The sequence below is a fragment of the Vanacampus margaritifer genome, chromosome 9, assembly GCF_051991255.1.
Source record: "Vanacampus margaritifer isolate UIUO_Vmar chromosome 9, RoL_Vmar_1.0, whole genome shotgun sequence".
In the NCBI taxonomy this organism is placed as follows: domain Eukaryota; kingdom Metazoa; phylum Chordata; class Actinopteri; order Syngnathiformes; family Syngnathidae; genus Vanacampus; species Vanacampus margaritifer.
The window spans coordinates 26,211,108-26,228,042 of record NC_135440.1 but is presented as its reverse complement, the minus strand read 5'-3'; the positions used below and the strand labels follow the sequence as shown (position 1 = coordinate 26,228,042).

General features: G+C 43.0%; 1 protein-coding gene across 1 annotated transcript in view; it reads right to left on the bottom strand.

The window, feature by feature from the left end:
- Positions 1–9,376, bottom strand: part of erfl3 (Ets2 repressor factor like 3) — a 54,659-nt gene extending 45,283 nt beyond the window's left edge. Inside the window, exon 1 of the mRNA XM_077574552.1 lies at positions 8,816–9,376. Within this exon, the coding sequence (XP_077430678.1) occupies positions 8,816–8,837 (22 nt within the window). The 5' untranslated portion in view covers positions 8,838–9,376. The remainder of the gene's footprint in view (positions 1–8,815) is intronic.
- Between the last annotated feature and the right edge of the window lie 7,559 nt (positions 9,377–16,935).

The following is a 16,935-nucleotide window of genomic DNA, read 5'->3' as shown; positions in this document are numbered from 1 at the left end:
GCACACGTGTACGCACAAAATGTTGCCACTATGCGAGCGGCGTGAAGTTTCTTTTAGTGACTTCCCATCAGCCAAAATTAGATTCGATATTTGTCCTAGACACTCACACACAAACTCCCCTTCCCCCTTTCTTCCCTGGGCCAGCACAGAGGCAGATTCCCAGATAAAAATAGCCAGGGGAACTATTCAAACACCGCTGCCTTTCTTTAGGAGTGGACTTGAGGGGTTAGAGAGGGGTTAGGAGCGCCACTCGCCGCCTTCGCAGCCTGCGGACAGTAGGTCAGCAGTATGATCGTTGTCACATGCGCGCGCACGCACGCACACTCACACACACACACACACACACACACACACACACACACTGTATATCCAGGGAGGCTCTAACTGCAGTGCATGCATTACTCTACATGCAACTGACAAGCGCTCCAGATTATGATAATCATCTGCTACATGTTGTCACGGGTCAGCAAGAAGAAAAAAAAAACAACAACACTTGTGGAGTGAATGGCTGCAACTCAACGGGACTGTTTTCCAGAAATGTTTTGGCTGTGCTTGTAGTAAATAAGTCAGCTCTTTTGTCATCATTGCACTTTTTATCCTGTTGTTAAGTAGTCCGTCCGTCCGTCCATCGTCTTCTTCCGCTTATTCGGGGTCAGCAGCTTTAGCAGGGAAGCCCAGACTTCCCTCTCCCCAGCCACTTCAGCCAGCTCCTTCGACGGGACCCCAAGGCGTTCCCAGGACAGCCGAGAGACATAGTCTCTCCAGCGTGTCCTGAGTCGTCCCTGGGGGGCCTCCCGCCGGTAGGACATGCCCGGAACACCTCCCCAGGGAGGCGTCCAGGAGGCATCCGAACCAGGTGCCCGAGCCACCTCAACTGGCTCCTCTCAACGTGGAGGAGTAGCGGCTCGACGCTGAGTCCCTCCCGGATGACCGAGCTTCTCACCCTATCTCTAAGGGAGAGCCCGGCTACCCTGCGGAGGAAACTCATTTCGGCCGCTTGTATCCGGGATGTTGTTAAGTAGTGCTGTTTAAAAAAACAACAACAGATAAAACCAAAGAAAAAGCCAAGCCAAAGTGACAAAAAAAAAAATCTCTGTTATATCTCCAAATTTTTGTTTAATATTCCTCTAATTTTTTGCCTAGTTTACAAACGGTACAATCTTAGGGGCACTTCGATTTGAATTCCCGGCAACCCGTTTCTCTTTCGCCACATTTTATGTTCTCAAGGATACCAGACTGTTCCACTGCTCAGTTGCTGCCTGGAATGCACGTGCTCGGGTTCACTGCTCGCTGAGCCCTTACCGTATAACGATACCCTCAGCATGACCGGCATTATTGGGGCTAATCCAAGAAGATTAGGAGTATACATTACAACAGCGCCGCAGTGGCCCAAGCTACTGTCGGTGGATTATGAGAACCCGGGGGCTGTGATGTCATTAGGGATGGTGTCACAAACACGAAGTGATGCAGCCATCTTGGCAATGTTGATTGTGAAGAAGCGGCAAGTCTCCAGGCCAGGTGATTGTCTTGTTTCCGTACACAATAAAAGTTCTCATCTGGATGGATGGCAGGAATACGGTTACCTGATCTGTGTGTTTGTGTGTGTGAAAATGCTCAGATCAGTTTCAGTAGCACCGTGGTCACCTGTGATACACACCCGCGCACGCACACACTTTGTTCACAAGTAATACCTTTTACACGCACTCCCTCATGCATGTCGCAGCTGCCCAGCCAGAAAAGCATCACCTCCTTTTTTGTACACACTCCATATACTTTTACAAAAACACGCCGCTGTGCACCTCGCACCGAGTCAGCCCCGCGACAATGCCGCCACGTAAAACCCCCCGTCTTACATTACCTGCATGCACGCACTAACACAGGCAGCTGCAGGTTGATCTTACTGCATGCTCAGAAGAAATGTCATAAACTGATTCATAACTTTCTGCGTACATTTTTTTTTTGTTTATTTACTTAACTAATGGAGAGACTTGTACAAGTTCATCAAGTCCAACTATTAGACTATTACAAGTAAATACAAAAGAAGAACAAGACTCAAAATCCTAGGACAGAATAAATCAGTCGCGAAAGTCCTAGCATGAATATGGAAGCACACAACATTGTGGAGCGACCACAAGTCTACTGTAAGCATAATCACCAACAATACATAACGTAAAATCAGCTATAAGACCGTGATGGGAAGTCACAGTAACACTCACAATTCCACTCATCGCAGACTGGACCGGACACACACAACATTGTGGAGCGACTACATGGAAGTTTATTGGTCTTGAACATTAAGCACCAGAAAACACCTCATCTCCACTAGGGCTGGGGAAAAAAAGTCAACCGGGTCAAATAAATCAACCACAAAAATACTTAGATGCAAAATTTTCCGCACGATTCTACTGTATGTAAACTACTCATGACCTTTTCAGTCTTGAAACCCTCTATTGGTGGAAAGTTGTTACTGCGGACAAAGACGTCTCAAAGCAACAGTAAACTTGCGGTTAAGACTCACAATCCTATTCATCAGAGTGACAAGACGCACTTGACATTGTGGAGTGATGACACAAGAGTCTAGTAGAACAAATGACCAGGAAAAAAATGGCATCTCCACAGAACACAATATGATCTTTACGACTGTACACGGAAGTAGCGCGAGACTGGAGCTCGTAGTCACCAGAGAAACTGGTTGCCACACAGTCTACTGAAACGGACAGAAATTTATGTTGTCTCCACATAGTGTCAGATCAACTTGAATACTGTGATGGGAGCTTATGGTAGATTCAAATTTCTTGTCATCTTAAGAGACTGCGTATGTGTTTCTGTAGATGCTGCTGTTTTGGTGAGCAATGGGATTCATATGTACGTGTGTGAACAATAGAGAACTTTTTTTTTCTCCGCCGGATGAAAAAGTGGATGGGTCGATTTGTATTCAACTACTAAACCCAACGACGTAATAATTGGGCTTGCGCCTGCACGGCGTCCGTCCACTATTTCCGAGAACACAGCACGCTGTATTCCTATTGTTTCCAAGAGGCAACAGGAATACATCTATGTGCAAGCGCATGCCTCCTGCGATTCAACTGTGAGTGGGTTCTTGAGCGGCTCGCGGAGATACCGACTGTTGTGTTTCCCCTCATGCGTAATGCAACACAGCCGGCAACTATTAACCTTCTAAGCAGGAATGTGGGAGGTCCAAGAATTCCAATAAAAAATAAAAAAAAACGGCACTGAGTGTGTGTGTGTGAGTGTGAGTTTGTTTGTGTGTGCTATTACTCACATGTACGTGTTCGCCAAAAGTTATCAGTCAACAGCACCGTCCCCGCACAGACGTGCCCAGACAGCCGCTTAGCAGCCAGTAACTAATACAGTCAATATGGGCTGGCACTATGTTTGTAATCAATGTGTTCACAGACTCGGCCCGAGGACACGTTCAGCTCTGCTGCACAGCAAACTTTTCAATGGACATCTTCACTTTGCAGCCATTTGGTCCAGCATGAGAAGATAATCCATAAGACTTCAATAGGCAGATGGGAGGTTAATGTGGTTTCCGTCAAGGGTAACGCCACCTTGTTGGTCATTGGGTCCAACCCCCCCCCCACACTCACCCACAGTGGTCCTGATGGTCAAGGGCGACTAATAGCAGGGAGGTCCATTAGTGTCGACTGGCCGAGCACATTGTTCCCTTTGGTCACATTCCTGGCTAAATACAGACATTTTCACAGCTATCCCCAATAACCCCCCCCCCTCCTCTCTTCCAGAAGTCATTTGTCAACTTACTACAACACGTGGATTTTGTTTCACACTTGTTTTGGGATTGGTCTATATTTTTAAGAGCGTTTTCGCCCAATGAAAACATTTTATGAAAAAAAAAAATCTTGAAATTCAGCCCCTTTTGCTCTTCCCAATTGCATGCCAGGCTCGCTTGTCCTGTGCGTAAAGGCCTGCCGCACATCAAAGCGGCACAGCCGACCGAACGAGACTGAACTGGACAATCGTGAAAAAAATTGTGGCAGTGACTCACACCCGCAACACCAGGCAATGGACCCTTGCACATACACCGACTTGCTGCAATAGCAAAAATGGCGACCCCTGCTGTTTTTATACACGGTTTTTCGCTAAGCGCAGCCTGGCCCAGTCCATGACCCCGTGAACAGCCGGGTGTCCATTGTAAATATTGTAAAGGTGCAATGATTAATCGATTTATCAACAACTATTCAATGACCAAATGAATCTATAATTCAATGTGCCCCCTTTTTAAATGTAAAATTGTCCAAAACATCAGAATTTCAGGTTATCAACTGTAAATAATTTCAGATTTCCGTAGTCCTCCATAAACAGACCGGATTGTCTTTGTTTTGAATCAAAATATAACATTTGTTTTAACTTTTTGGAAAAACACTAAAATTTTGCTTATTTCTCAAAATGTTACGGACCTAACCAGCAACTGAATCCTAATTAAATTACGTTTGTACATTTTCTGGACTGTCAATTTGAAATAATGGCCTATTTTTAATAAAGGGATGAAAATTAAAGTGTGTTTTAAACAAAATAATCGACTGATTAACTGTTTGTTAAAAATAATCATTAACAATATTAAGTTTCCTCTTAAGGTTAGTTCACACTAAGGCAGTTGAGTTCATGTCACTTGTCGCTCTTATGATGGCAACAGTTTGACCCAGGAATCATTTTTTCTTTCTTTTACCCAAGAGTGGTGACGATTATATCTTAGTTTTAAAAAACACAAGTTGTACTGAGGCTAGTAGTGTCACCTACAGTACTACCATAACAAAACTTCTATAAAAAAAAAAAAAACCCGTTATTGAAACTAGTGCTCCAGGCGTTTGTATTACAATTCCATAAAACACATGCTTTTTGTGTACAATAGAATGAGATAAAAACACAAGATGTCACCCCTCGGGCCTTTTTGCGTGTTGATGCCGATCAAACAGAAGATAAGCGGTTTTCTTAAAAGGCGCCATCTATTTTAGCCGTGTTGGCCGAGCCCGATCGCAGCAGGGCTTCCCGGCCCGTAAATCAGGCAATAAAACTGTATCTGGATAATAGGTGGTAGTGTTTAGTTTTGTTTTGTGTGTGTGTTTTTTTTTTTTTTGCTGCGGTCAGCAATGTGAGCAAGATTGTACACATCATCACTGCGGTCAACAAGCCTTCCCTTAATGCCACACCCCGAGGCGGGCTTATGTTTTGTGTCGCACCAAAGATTGAAAGGTGATGGTTAGCTGTTGAATGATGGGAAAGAGTCGGGGATGCCCACTCCTCACCACGCGGGCGGCACACTACGCGCCACTCGGCACCATTACCAGAACAATGAGAGGGTCCCTGGCCCCCACGAGTCCTTGCACAATCAGCCTCGGGGGCCTGCCCCCCCCCCCTCCACTCCCACCATTGTCCCGCGTTCCCCACACACACACACAATAGGCCACTCCAGAGCCAGGGGTCCAGCGACTATGCAATTCCATCGCACAAAGACGCGCACCAGTCCTTATCCCATCAGAAGGAGGGATGAATGAAGGAGGAGGAAAATGGGGATGGAGTGTGTAGTCGGGATCAAGTCTGACGAATACAGTAGGCTAGTTTTAATTACATGTGCGCCTCGACGCAGAGCAGGGGCGGGGAAACTCTTTCCTACCAGGGGCCATTAGAATTTTATCCCAAGTCCTGTCCCGTCAAAGGCAGAAGTGTCAGCCAAGGCCAACTAAATGCTATGTAAGGTTTAATATGTGTATGATTTATACATTGTTTACTTCCGCTTGTGGAGTTAATGATATGCAGTTTGTATGCCGTCCAAAAAGCAGAACAAGTCATTCAGTTGGAATTGGCAACTCGGAATTGCAGATTGATGACAACTTGTGGATCGCCTCGTCACTCAAACTGCATCAAAAGATTGCTCAAATGACAAGAAAGCCATCGTTCAAGTTTTCATCATTGAAGTAAGCGTCCAGAGGGCAACTCCGAAAATAAAGCGACCGTTTGCGCGCCAAGCGAAATAATCATTTGCGAGGAGCTCGCTCGTTGGAGAGAAGGCACTGAAGGCAGGGGGGTGAAAGGTTAAAACTTGCGTTCTGATTGCAAATGCGGAGAACAGCAGGAGATCAGTGAGATCAGGGCAGGGCCAGATTAAATAGTTCAATAAAGGCTACAAAAGGTCAGATTTGTTGTTAGGCAATGTTTCCCAGACGCATCCACATGGGATTAATCAATTAAGCGACCTAAAGATACGAAACATTGGCATGTGATGACATGAGATTAGATACAACAGTGGAAATCATTTGCTTAGGAGTCATGGGGAATAAATCATGCTTTCCACAGGGATGTGATTTGACCAAAGTGAAATTATCTGAAAATTTAGCCGGGGGTCTGGGGGCCGCTGGGTCCAGCTAGGTCCAGGGCAGCGCCCTGGTGGGGGGACAAGGGGGGCGAAGCCCCCCGGAGCTCATGGGTTTTCCGTGTTTTTAAGTACTTTCAATGCACTCACATGACAAAGAAATAGACAAAACAACAGCATAAATTTTCAATGTATATTGAACTATCCCATATAAAATGGCAGTTTTAGTCAACTCAAAATCAGTCACATTCAAAAACATTGGACTGCCTTTGCTTTTAAAAACTATCACTGAGAATATCATCATATCTAACTAATGTGATTACTAAGTTAACACATAAATAATGTTGAAGAGTTCAAATTTCATGAACAAATAATTGTATCATGACCAAATGAAAAGTAACTCATATTAGAGCATACCACAAATGTCTTTGTTATAGCAGAAGATGTTATCTGTCGGAGTCATGTGCATACACAATGAACTACTAAAAAATAAATAAATAAAAATCGAAAATTTTTTTTTGGGGGGAGATAAAAAAAGCGGAATTCCGCGAATTAGCAGAAAAATCACATCCCTGTTTCCAGAATTAAACACTTGCAACTGTAAAATACTATTATATTATTAAATATATATAAGGCTTTGTGATGGGGTTTTTTTTTTGGGGGGGGGTACTGAAAATAGAATTAAAATATGAATTAAGTTGTAGATTTCTCGTGTTCAAACAATTTTTGTGACAAAAAGTAGTGATGTTCAATACCATTTTTCTTCAGATCGATAACAGTATGAGGATTCACTCTTGAGTACTCACAAATCCCAAGTTATGATACCGCTAGAACATAAAATTTCAACGAACACAATAACAAAAAAATTCTGCACAAAGACTTTTCTCTCTTATGACGCACGTCATGATTCATCGATGTGTCAAACAGCTGCAGCGTTGCACAAGGAAGACTTATTTAATGTCTGATTTTTTTTTTTGCTTTAGGCGTTGGTGGTTGGTACTGGCATCCGTCACAAGTACCCAAACCTTGAAATGGGGCCGGTATCGGCCCGATACTCGCCCATCCCTACAAAAAAAAAGCTAAAGAAAATAGCAACGTGATAAGTGGCCCGCCATCTTTCTTGAATCTTCAAATGGTTCCATTTATCCATTTTCTGTCCTTTTTCAGAAATCTTGTCACATTGCTGAAGAAACAGAAGATCCAGAGCAAATTCTTCAAGGTTTGTGGGACTTGGTAAGAAGGCAAACTCTGATTATTGCAACTTTAGAGCTACACTTGTAAAATTGTACTCAATCCCAAATTGAGTGACTTTGAACGGTTTTTTTTTATTCGACACTGAAACGCAACTTCAAATGAATGATGATGATGACATTATTAGTTTTTGCAGCATCACAAGTACACAGTGGAACTAAAACACCTCCTTGCCTTAATAACACAGACAGAAACTAAAGAGGAAAAGGACACTTTTGACATTCACAGGACGGATGACACGCACAAACACACACAGTCGCGCACGCACACGGCATACATCAGACCCGTAAACACAATCAATATATAGTAGCTTCCCAGAAGGCCACACTAACATAGAATTCCTTGTAATAAAAGCTCTACAAGTTCACGATGGGGATGTCCTGGTAGCCTCGTCTTGCTGCAGGGGGTGTGTGAGAGTGTGTAGGAATGTGGAGGGTCCGGGCGGGAGGGCTAACCATGGGTGCAGTGGGAGTCAGGAGGGGACATGGTGGTGGGGGGAAGGGAGCAGAAAGTGGTCCTACTACTCCAGAGAGAAATGTGTCAAATATGTATGCCTTGCCAACTGTACTGTTGTACTACTCCACTACTTGTAAAGACTTTCATAGACGCAGAGTCAATTTAGTGGGATGGGGCCAAGTTTATTAGTGGAACTCACACATAATAAACTTGCCTGCTGGCACAAATGTTCACACTTCCTCTTTTACTTTCTGAAGGGGTTAGGATTTGTTTTGGCAAGAAGAAACTTACGCAAGTATTTCAGGAATTAGACCAGCCAACACACACATGCAGCTAACTGTAAAGCTCAGCTGACTATCAGAAAGTCACATTGCTTGACTAGGTTAATATCCGGCTCTATACCTGGAGTGATTCAATCACCAGCAGGAGACAACAACACTATCCACTTCCTTGCCAAAATAGTAAAATAAAAAATACTGTACTAAATGTGTAGTAGCGTTCTTGACAAGAAGCAAACTGTTGCGTGGTTGAAATCAACAGGTTTGTTGTCATGCTGCATATTTCATGATGAAAATGAAACTTTTTTTTTTAAAACGTAGAAGAGAAAAGGGAAAATATCAGAAATAAGATCAGTATTAGCTTATTATTGGAATGTTTGTGTATTAAAACAACTATTTTATATTTGAATGGGTCCCAATATAACAAGGAGGGGAGGTCAACTTGACGAACAAACGATAAGAGTGGAAAAAGTACACATACCGTTGTCTCCGGGGGTCTTCATTTTGTCCCGTAAAAGTTGGCGAAACTCCGCCGACTGAAGTGCGACTCTCTCAGGCACCTCCTCGCCCCGCTTGGTGGCAGAGAACTTTAGCGTGTCTCCGAGCCCGCCCGAAGGGGGGCTCGCTCTCCGGCGAGCTAAGCGACTGGGGTCCGGTAATTCTCGGCGGTGCTTTTCAAAGTTGTTCTCTCGACAACAAGCCAGTCAAAAAAAAAAAAAAAGGCGGTCGAAGCGAGCTGAAAAGCGCTTTCACTCTTCCAGGAACTTGTTTGGCGAACTCTCCGGCGAGTGCTTACTCCACATCGGCCGCATCTTCGTCGCCGTTCGACATGTCTCCGAGCTTTGACGTGACTTCTCCGCGAGGACGTCGCTCTTGTCTGACTTTTTTTCCCCTCACTTGCCCGCCCGCTTCTCCGGCGCTCACGCCACTCGCGGCACTCTTCTTCGTCTTCCTACTCCTTCGTCCCGCCCCTCCCTTCTTCTTCTTCTTCTTCTTCTTCTTCTTCTACCCTCTCGCCTCGCTCTGTCCTCTGGGTGTCGTGTTTCGCCTCCCTCGCTTCCGCGCGAAGCCCGCCCACACTGACTGGGAGTCGGGGAGGGAGGAGAGGCGGAGGGCGGAGGGGTACGTAACCTGGCGGAGGGGTACGTAACGTGGCCAATCACTCCCCCCACCCCACTCACTCTCACTCACTCTCTCTCTCTCTCTCTCTCTCTCTCTCTTGTTAAGTACGCGCACGCCGTTGCCATGGACACATGGCCAAGCGCACCGACGTGATTACGTCATATCAGACGTAAGAGCTCGCATTGACGTCAATCATGCCTCAGGTTTGTGGCAGCACAAGAGGACTTCAACGTGCCAGGACGGTTACATTGATTGAAATATTAGTTATGAGCAATGCAGCTGTCGCTTTAGGGTATATGTATGTAACTAAAAAATATGCAAATAAAGTGTTTTGACGGATTGATATTGATTGATTTCAAGGCTGATTTCAAAGAAAAATGTGTGTGTGTGTGGGGGGGGGTGATAAGGAAAAAAAGCAAAATATTAAACACATTTAGTCAAATGTATTGATTCCGTGAATTTAACTGAACAATTAAAATGATAAAGTATTCGATTTTTAATAATCTGAAAAAAATGTTTGCCCAGTTTATAAATAATAATATATGGAATAGGATTCATAAAATTAATTGATTCACTAAATCAGACTAATTCAATTCAGCAAAAAAAAAATTATATTAAAAAAATAATTGAATTGTTAAACTTAAGTGTACTGTAAATATGAAATACATGCTATAAAATAAATTCAGCTGGTTAAACTGAATAATTCTATTAAATTGAAATAATCAAAATGCTAAATTGTAAATTATATTTAACACATTTTAAAAGGTTAATATAAAACTAGTACAGTATTTGTTTACTCGGGTTTAAAAGGTGAAAATCTTGATTGTTTTTGTGTAAAATGAATACAAAAAAACCTATGAGAACATCCAAACTTTATTTGGTCTTAATCAGAGGCACTTTAAATGTCGGCGGGTGTTTATTTAACATGAGTTTGAATGTAATTGGTTTATTCTGAACACAGCCGCATTCTCATGTGTTTCTGTCGTAAAAATCTTGCATTTGAAACAGAATATGCTATATCCTCTGTACAGTATATGACCTTTAACTTATAGCAAAAAGCCTGTTAATGCGCTTATCAAGTGTTTCGGGGGGCAGAGAGGCATCCGGTTATGTCAGACAAACGCTTCGTTGAGCGCTCGGGCCCAGTCACTGCAGAAAAAAAAAGCAGAATTATATTGCATATTATGCTGATGCGTTCCAGTGTTAAACGCCGGCGGGTGGGCGGGCGTCGTGCACGAGAACTGAAGTGCATCCAGGCCTCTTCGGATGGAGGCTCGGTGAAGTGCAGCAGTTGCCCCGCGGTCGCTGTTGGCAGCATGAGACGGTGGTAGTAGGATCAAAAAGTCCCCTTAGCAACAGCCAGCGTCCCTGCGGTGTGATTTACAAACAGGATTTCTTCTTCCCCGCTTTCTGGCTATTCTCTGACGGGCGGCAGGAAACGGGCTCTGTGCCGCCTGATAAGAAACAGGAGCCAAAATTTAAAAAAAAAACAAAAGGGCATATATGTTGTTATCCTGTGAGGTGTACCTACTACATGAACACTACAAAGGCAAACAAAGGAAGGATTAGCTTCTCTGTTACAAGGGCACAGAGCCACGACCATAAGAGCTCGGGTCCGTTTTTTAAACCTGACCTGAAAACTGCTTTTTCACAAATCATAAATATTATGTCTCCTTTTCACCATCTTGCTTTTATTTTGTGATTTTCATTTTATCATCTATGTGTTTTGTCATGTTTTATACTTTATATATTTTAAACTTTTTTATAGTGTTTTGCCCAATAAGATTTTAGCTTTATGTGTTGCCATGTCAATGTAATCTGCCAAGGGCCTTTAGAATCAGCTTTGCTGGCGGAGTAACTTCAACTTCATCAGCAATTAAAAAAGGCTGAGGTCACTGATCTGAATATAAGCCTGGATAGCCGATATGCCAAGACTTTCGAAGCCTTGAGGCCGCCATATTGCTCCTCCTGAGAAACGTTTCTCGGCATACGATCGTATACATTTACAGTATCGAAATTGGACAGCATTTGAGACAGTATTTAGAAGAAACAGCATGATTTATGATGTTTTAAATTTGTTATGTCACATTAACAAGAGGACTTCAGACATTTTACAACCTTGCCTTAAATACATGTATAAATGATATGCTTAATGATGTTTACAGGAGGAAATTTGTATATTTTTTTATTAAAGAATTATAACTGTAATTCAACAAAAGATACCGCTGCCAAATCTAATATCGGGGTCTAAGGAACTGAGCGAGAAAAGAAAAAGGGGGTCTTCAAAGTAGCACATAGCTTTCCGTGCACTTGTTTTGTTTTTATTTTATTTTATCCATCCATCCATCCATTTTCTTAACCGCTTGTCCTCACTAGGGTTGCTGGAGCCTATCCCAGCTCGATCTCACGTCCTCTGCACTGGGAGGCGGACGTGCTAACCAGTCGTCCAACGTGCCGCCAATTTTTATTTTTTTTACCACCCCGCCACAACCCCCACCCCCGCCTCTATACTAACTGCCTACGAGTTATATATGTCTAATCTGCACGTATACCGTGTAGTTTATACAGTATTGTGCTCGCGAGATGGGAGGAGCAAGATGGCCGCCTTGTCGCTTCAACGGCTTGCACGGCCGTGTATGGGCTATGGCTATGCAGTCTTATATTCAGATTAGTTGCTGAGCTGAAATACTTCTTGCTTTCATTCTTCTTTCAAATTTAGAGTAAAAAAAATAGTATGCCACCATCTAGTGGTCGGCAGTGGGAAAAAATCCATGAAATTGCGGGACGGCAAACCCGGAACCCACAATGGATGGTGCTATTTGTATTATTATTTTTTTTTATATATATAACATTGATCGTTTCCATAAAAGTATTAAAAGGTGGATTCATCCAGGGAGACTGCTCACTGAAAGGCCGAATACAAAATGCACATGGCTGCCACTGGTTGGCAGCCTCGTGTCCCAACACTTTTGTCTACATCGTGCACTCTATAGTTCAGCAGACTTCATTCCCAGCAGAGGAAATTAAAGAAAGAACAAGAGGATATGCTGCAGAATTGAGAAGGAGGGCGAAGTTATATCACATTGATGGAACTATTAAGTCAGTGAGTGAGTGTGTGTGTGTGCATGTGTGTGTGTTTGTGTGTAAGTCGATGACATTTCCAGGTAAATCTACAGCACAGAACATTCTGAACGCTGCTAAACAAGTTGCCTTTTCCTCCTCCCCCGCGTCTTCCTTTGCTTGCTCAAATTTTCTTTCAACGCGCTCGCACAGCCGATACGGGTTGCCGGATGAAGATAATTAGATGTTGGCTGATGTGATGAAAGTCAAGTCAAAAATTACCTGGTGACATCATTAATTTATTTATTGATTTTTTTTTTTTTAGGCAGTGTTTGCAATCTTGTTTTATTTCTTTTATTATTTTTTTGTTAAAATCCTCTACAATGTTTTTAAAAAGCATAATTTCATGAGTTCCAAAGTGTTGAAAGTATGTGGGTAAAAATATATTTTAGAAAAATATATTAATCAAACAAAAAGTGTTTTAATGTTTTAATGATGTCATGAAATAGAATTAAAAATAACAGTAGAGTTCTTGTCACAGTTTCTCATTCAATTCAATGCACCTTGTGCTGCTTATTCTGATGTGCACAGTACAACAGTGATTTGAGTTGTTCTTTGCTGAGGATAAAGAATATATGCCTGTGTTGAATATATGCCATCAACTGTGTGTCTATGGTGCTTCCCATTGCAAAGAAGCTAGCGGAAGTTATGTGGTTAATTGCAATTCTATCAAATATCAAATAGCCGAAAACCGAGATATTCGGGGATGATCCAACCCGCCTCAAGTGTAAATTTGAGAGTATCTGACAAAGTATTTTAGGCTCCCTTTCATTGGCTGCGTCTTTCTGCGGCCAGCGTCTGCCTGTCATCCCGATTAGGGACGGACAGCGGCCGGATGAAAAGAACGGGACGGGATGACACGGGCGGGACAAGGGCGCTCCTTGTGATACAATCTGCCTGCCAAGCGCGTCATCCACTTCGCTCGGCAAGTCGGAGCCGGAGCGATTTAATGGTCCCGCTCATGTTAACCCCCCCCCCCCCCAAAAAAAAAAAGAAATTCAATGTGTAAATGGGATGAGGTTATCGTCTGTGTCACGTAACAGACACTTTACACAATTCGCTTTCATATTATTATTTTTTTAAAGTTTTTTTTCCTCTCTCACATAATGGTTCCAAGGTTTTGTCACTTCCTGAAAGATACTTTCCAAATTTTAACATTTTTTTAAAAGCCTTTTTAAAGCAGAATTTCCCATTTGTGTGACATTTACATTAAGAAGTTCCTTTTGGTATTTTAATGCATTTTAAACACATTTTCATATCTGCATCTTATAGTCTGTTTTCATTTTTTTCCATTTTATTAATTTTTCTCTCAGCTTTAATTAGTTTTAAAATCAACCTATACATTTGTGTAAAAGTTCAAATTTTATTTTTTATTTATCTATTTGATACAAAATGTGCACTTTTGTGACATTTCCAAAATTTAGCTTTTTTTGTTTTGTGTAATAGTTCAATTTCTGATGTTCTTTTGTTTTGCCATTCTAACACTGATATTTGCCAAAATTAGTAAGTACAGTTTCATACTTTCCTTCACATTTGCATGCAGATTTTTTTTTTTAAACCATTTGCCCACTTTGGAATATTTTACTTCATTTTTATCACAATTTTAAAATTTCATTTTACCATTTTTGTCACTTTTATTTTATTTTTTTACCACTCTTTCACACAATTTAAAATTTTCTCCTTTAGTTTTCATTCCACTTTTTTTCCCCGAATTTTCTAATTTGCATAATATTTTAAAATTGTAAACACAAAAATGTCTTCCTTTTAAATTTTTTATTTTTTGCATAATAGTTCAAAATCAGCTTTTTTATTTATTCATTTTTTTACATGTCATCACCTCATTTCATGAGACTCGTGGAATTTTGACTCACTTCCACATTACGCAAAACGTCACAACCCTGTCCCGGCGGCACCCTGTGACAGACACAAACGTCGTTCCGGCTCAGATCCTGCATCCTCCCAACCTGAGGACATCCTAGCCCAAGGAAGAACCGTGCGGAAGGTCAGGAACCATCTTTACGACACAGATGGCTCAGGGTTGGTGCAATTAGCGTGGACGCTGGGTGTGGCGGAGTCCATTACACAGTCGCACCACGGGCAACACACACACACACACACATGCGCCGTCACAATGTGTGTGTGTGAGCAAAAAGCCAGGCAGGAAACAGCAGAGGTGCAAAGTGCACTGATGCCGACTTGTTCTTCCTGCAACCGTTTCCACTCCAAATGGACACAAGATTAATCAGCGTCGTTTAAACTACTGTTGTGCTTTGAGACACTTTCCCCTTTGAAATGAATGGAATTGTCATTAATCCAGTTAAAGTGCATTTTAGGTTCTTCCTGAAATGTTGCCTAAAAGATGAATATCCCTAACTTTTTGTGAGTATCGTACTGGCCAAGAAAAGCTGTTTGGGACAGGAAAGAAAGCATTGAGGGAGGGAGAGAGAGAGAGAGAGAGAGAGAGAGAGTGGGTAGCAGCTGAGGGGACAACAAGTGTGGCGGGGTGGCGGTTAATGCCTCCCCCCCTCGCTCTCACCCTTCCGCCTCAACCCTGGCGAAACCACGACCGGGGGGGAGGAGGGGGGAGGAGGGGGGAGGGGCGAGGGGGGTTAAGCTGCGCAGAAGAAGGAGCAGAGGAGAGTCAATGGCGGCTTTGTCATCGGAGAACTTGTTTATTTTCAAGCTCGCTCGCGTCCAACCGCCAGGAGACAGACAAGGCCTCGTGTCATCCTCGCCCTCCCCTTCCTTTCTCTTTCACACGCCTCCCCAGATTCAATAGATGAAGAGATTTCAACAAGAATGGCACAAACCTCCAAGGATGAACAAATATATGGCAGCTAATAAAACAGGAGAAGTGATTCCAAGCAACTTCATTGGTCCAAAAATGATTATTTATTCACTAAAAAAAAAATATATATATATATATATTTTGGTTGACGTATCTATGCTAGTGACATATAGTGACAGGCAGAACAATGAAATGCTCTTCCACTAGATCACTGAAGGTACAATTAGCTTGTGTTTCCAACATTGATATATTTATACAACACAAGACAATAAAATCGCAGGGGTTTCGTTCCAATAAGTGCGCAATATAGAAAGATCCTATTTGAATACCTTCTAGGCAGGTTTTTATAACATTACAGCACTTAATAAAAAATAAACTTTTAAAATAATACAAACACATTTAACTGACAGCCGCTGCTTTCTGTAGGCGTAAAAGGAAGGATTGAAGAGGCGTTGACATTTAATAATTTCAGCAAAAACTAAGGCTGAGCTGAAGTTCTTTCGGCTATTCTTGCAAATGTACACGTAGACAGTGGAATTACACCCAAAATAAACAGGAGGGAGGACAAAAATAAAGTAGCAACCTCTTCGCAAAAAAACGACAACAAAATAGTGGGACTGAGAAACACGCCGAAATCAGCTTTAGTTATATGCTTAATACTGCTACCGAATAAATGAATAGATCTCCTTGGCGGAGGTAATGCTCATCGCTGTTCTTCTTCCTACCCATTAGAATTTCCAACCATCTCGCCGAGACCTGGAGGCCCCCGCATAGTCATCCTCTGTCCGCGCTCTCCCTGCTGCCCTCCCTCTTTCCCTGAACCGTCTCCCGCTCTTCCCCAGCTGGTATTCACACATGAGTAATGGGATTACCACAGAGAGAGCCGTGTGGCGGTGGTGGAGGTGGAAGGGGTTGGCAGCTAAGGGGGGGCGACACTGGAGGACGAGCGAGGTTGGCGGCAGGAGGCGGCCCACCTGGTTGGAGGGCGGGCGTCGGTGGGGAAACGATGAGACAAGAGCAAATCAGCGGCGATTGTATTTTGGCCCCTTCAAAAAGCACGCTCTCGTTCAGTTTTGATCGCCTCGGCGGTGAGGGAGCTACTCAAGAGCGCGCAGACACAAAAAAACGATCAAACTAAAATCCCTAAGCCTTACTAGCTTACCGGCTCAGTGGCCTAGTGGTACAGTGTCCGCCCTGAGACTGGGAGGTCGTGGGTTCAATTCCCGGCCGGGTCATACCAAAGACCGCTCTGCTTGACACTCAGCATTAAGGGTTGGAATTGGGAGGTTAGATCACCATATGATTCCCGAGCGCGGCTGCTGCTGCTGCTGCTGCTGCTCACCGCTCACTCATGGGATGGGTCAAATGCGGAGAACGAATTTCGCCCCACTTAGGTGACAATCAGTGCACCTTATCTTATCTTACTATAACTCCCAAACTCCATAACTCTATAACCCAAACCTTAGGACCCTAAAAACCTAACCCAAGCTCCCTAGCACCCGAAAACCTTAAAGCATGACTACGTTTACATGCAGACAATATTCGGGTTAAGGTCAGAATTCCGGTTTGTG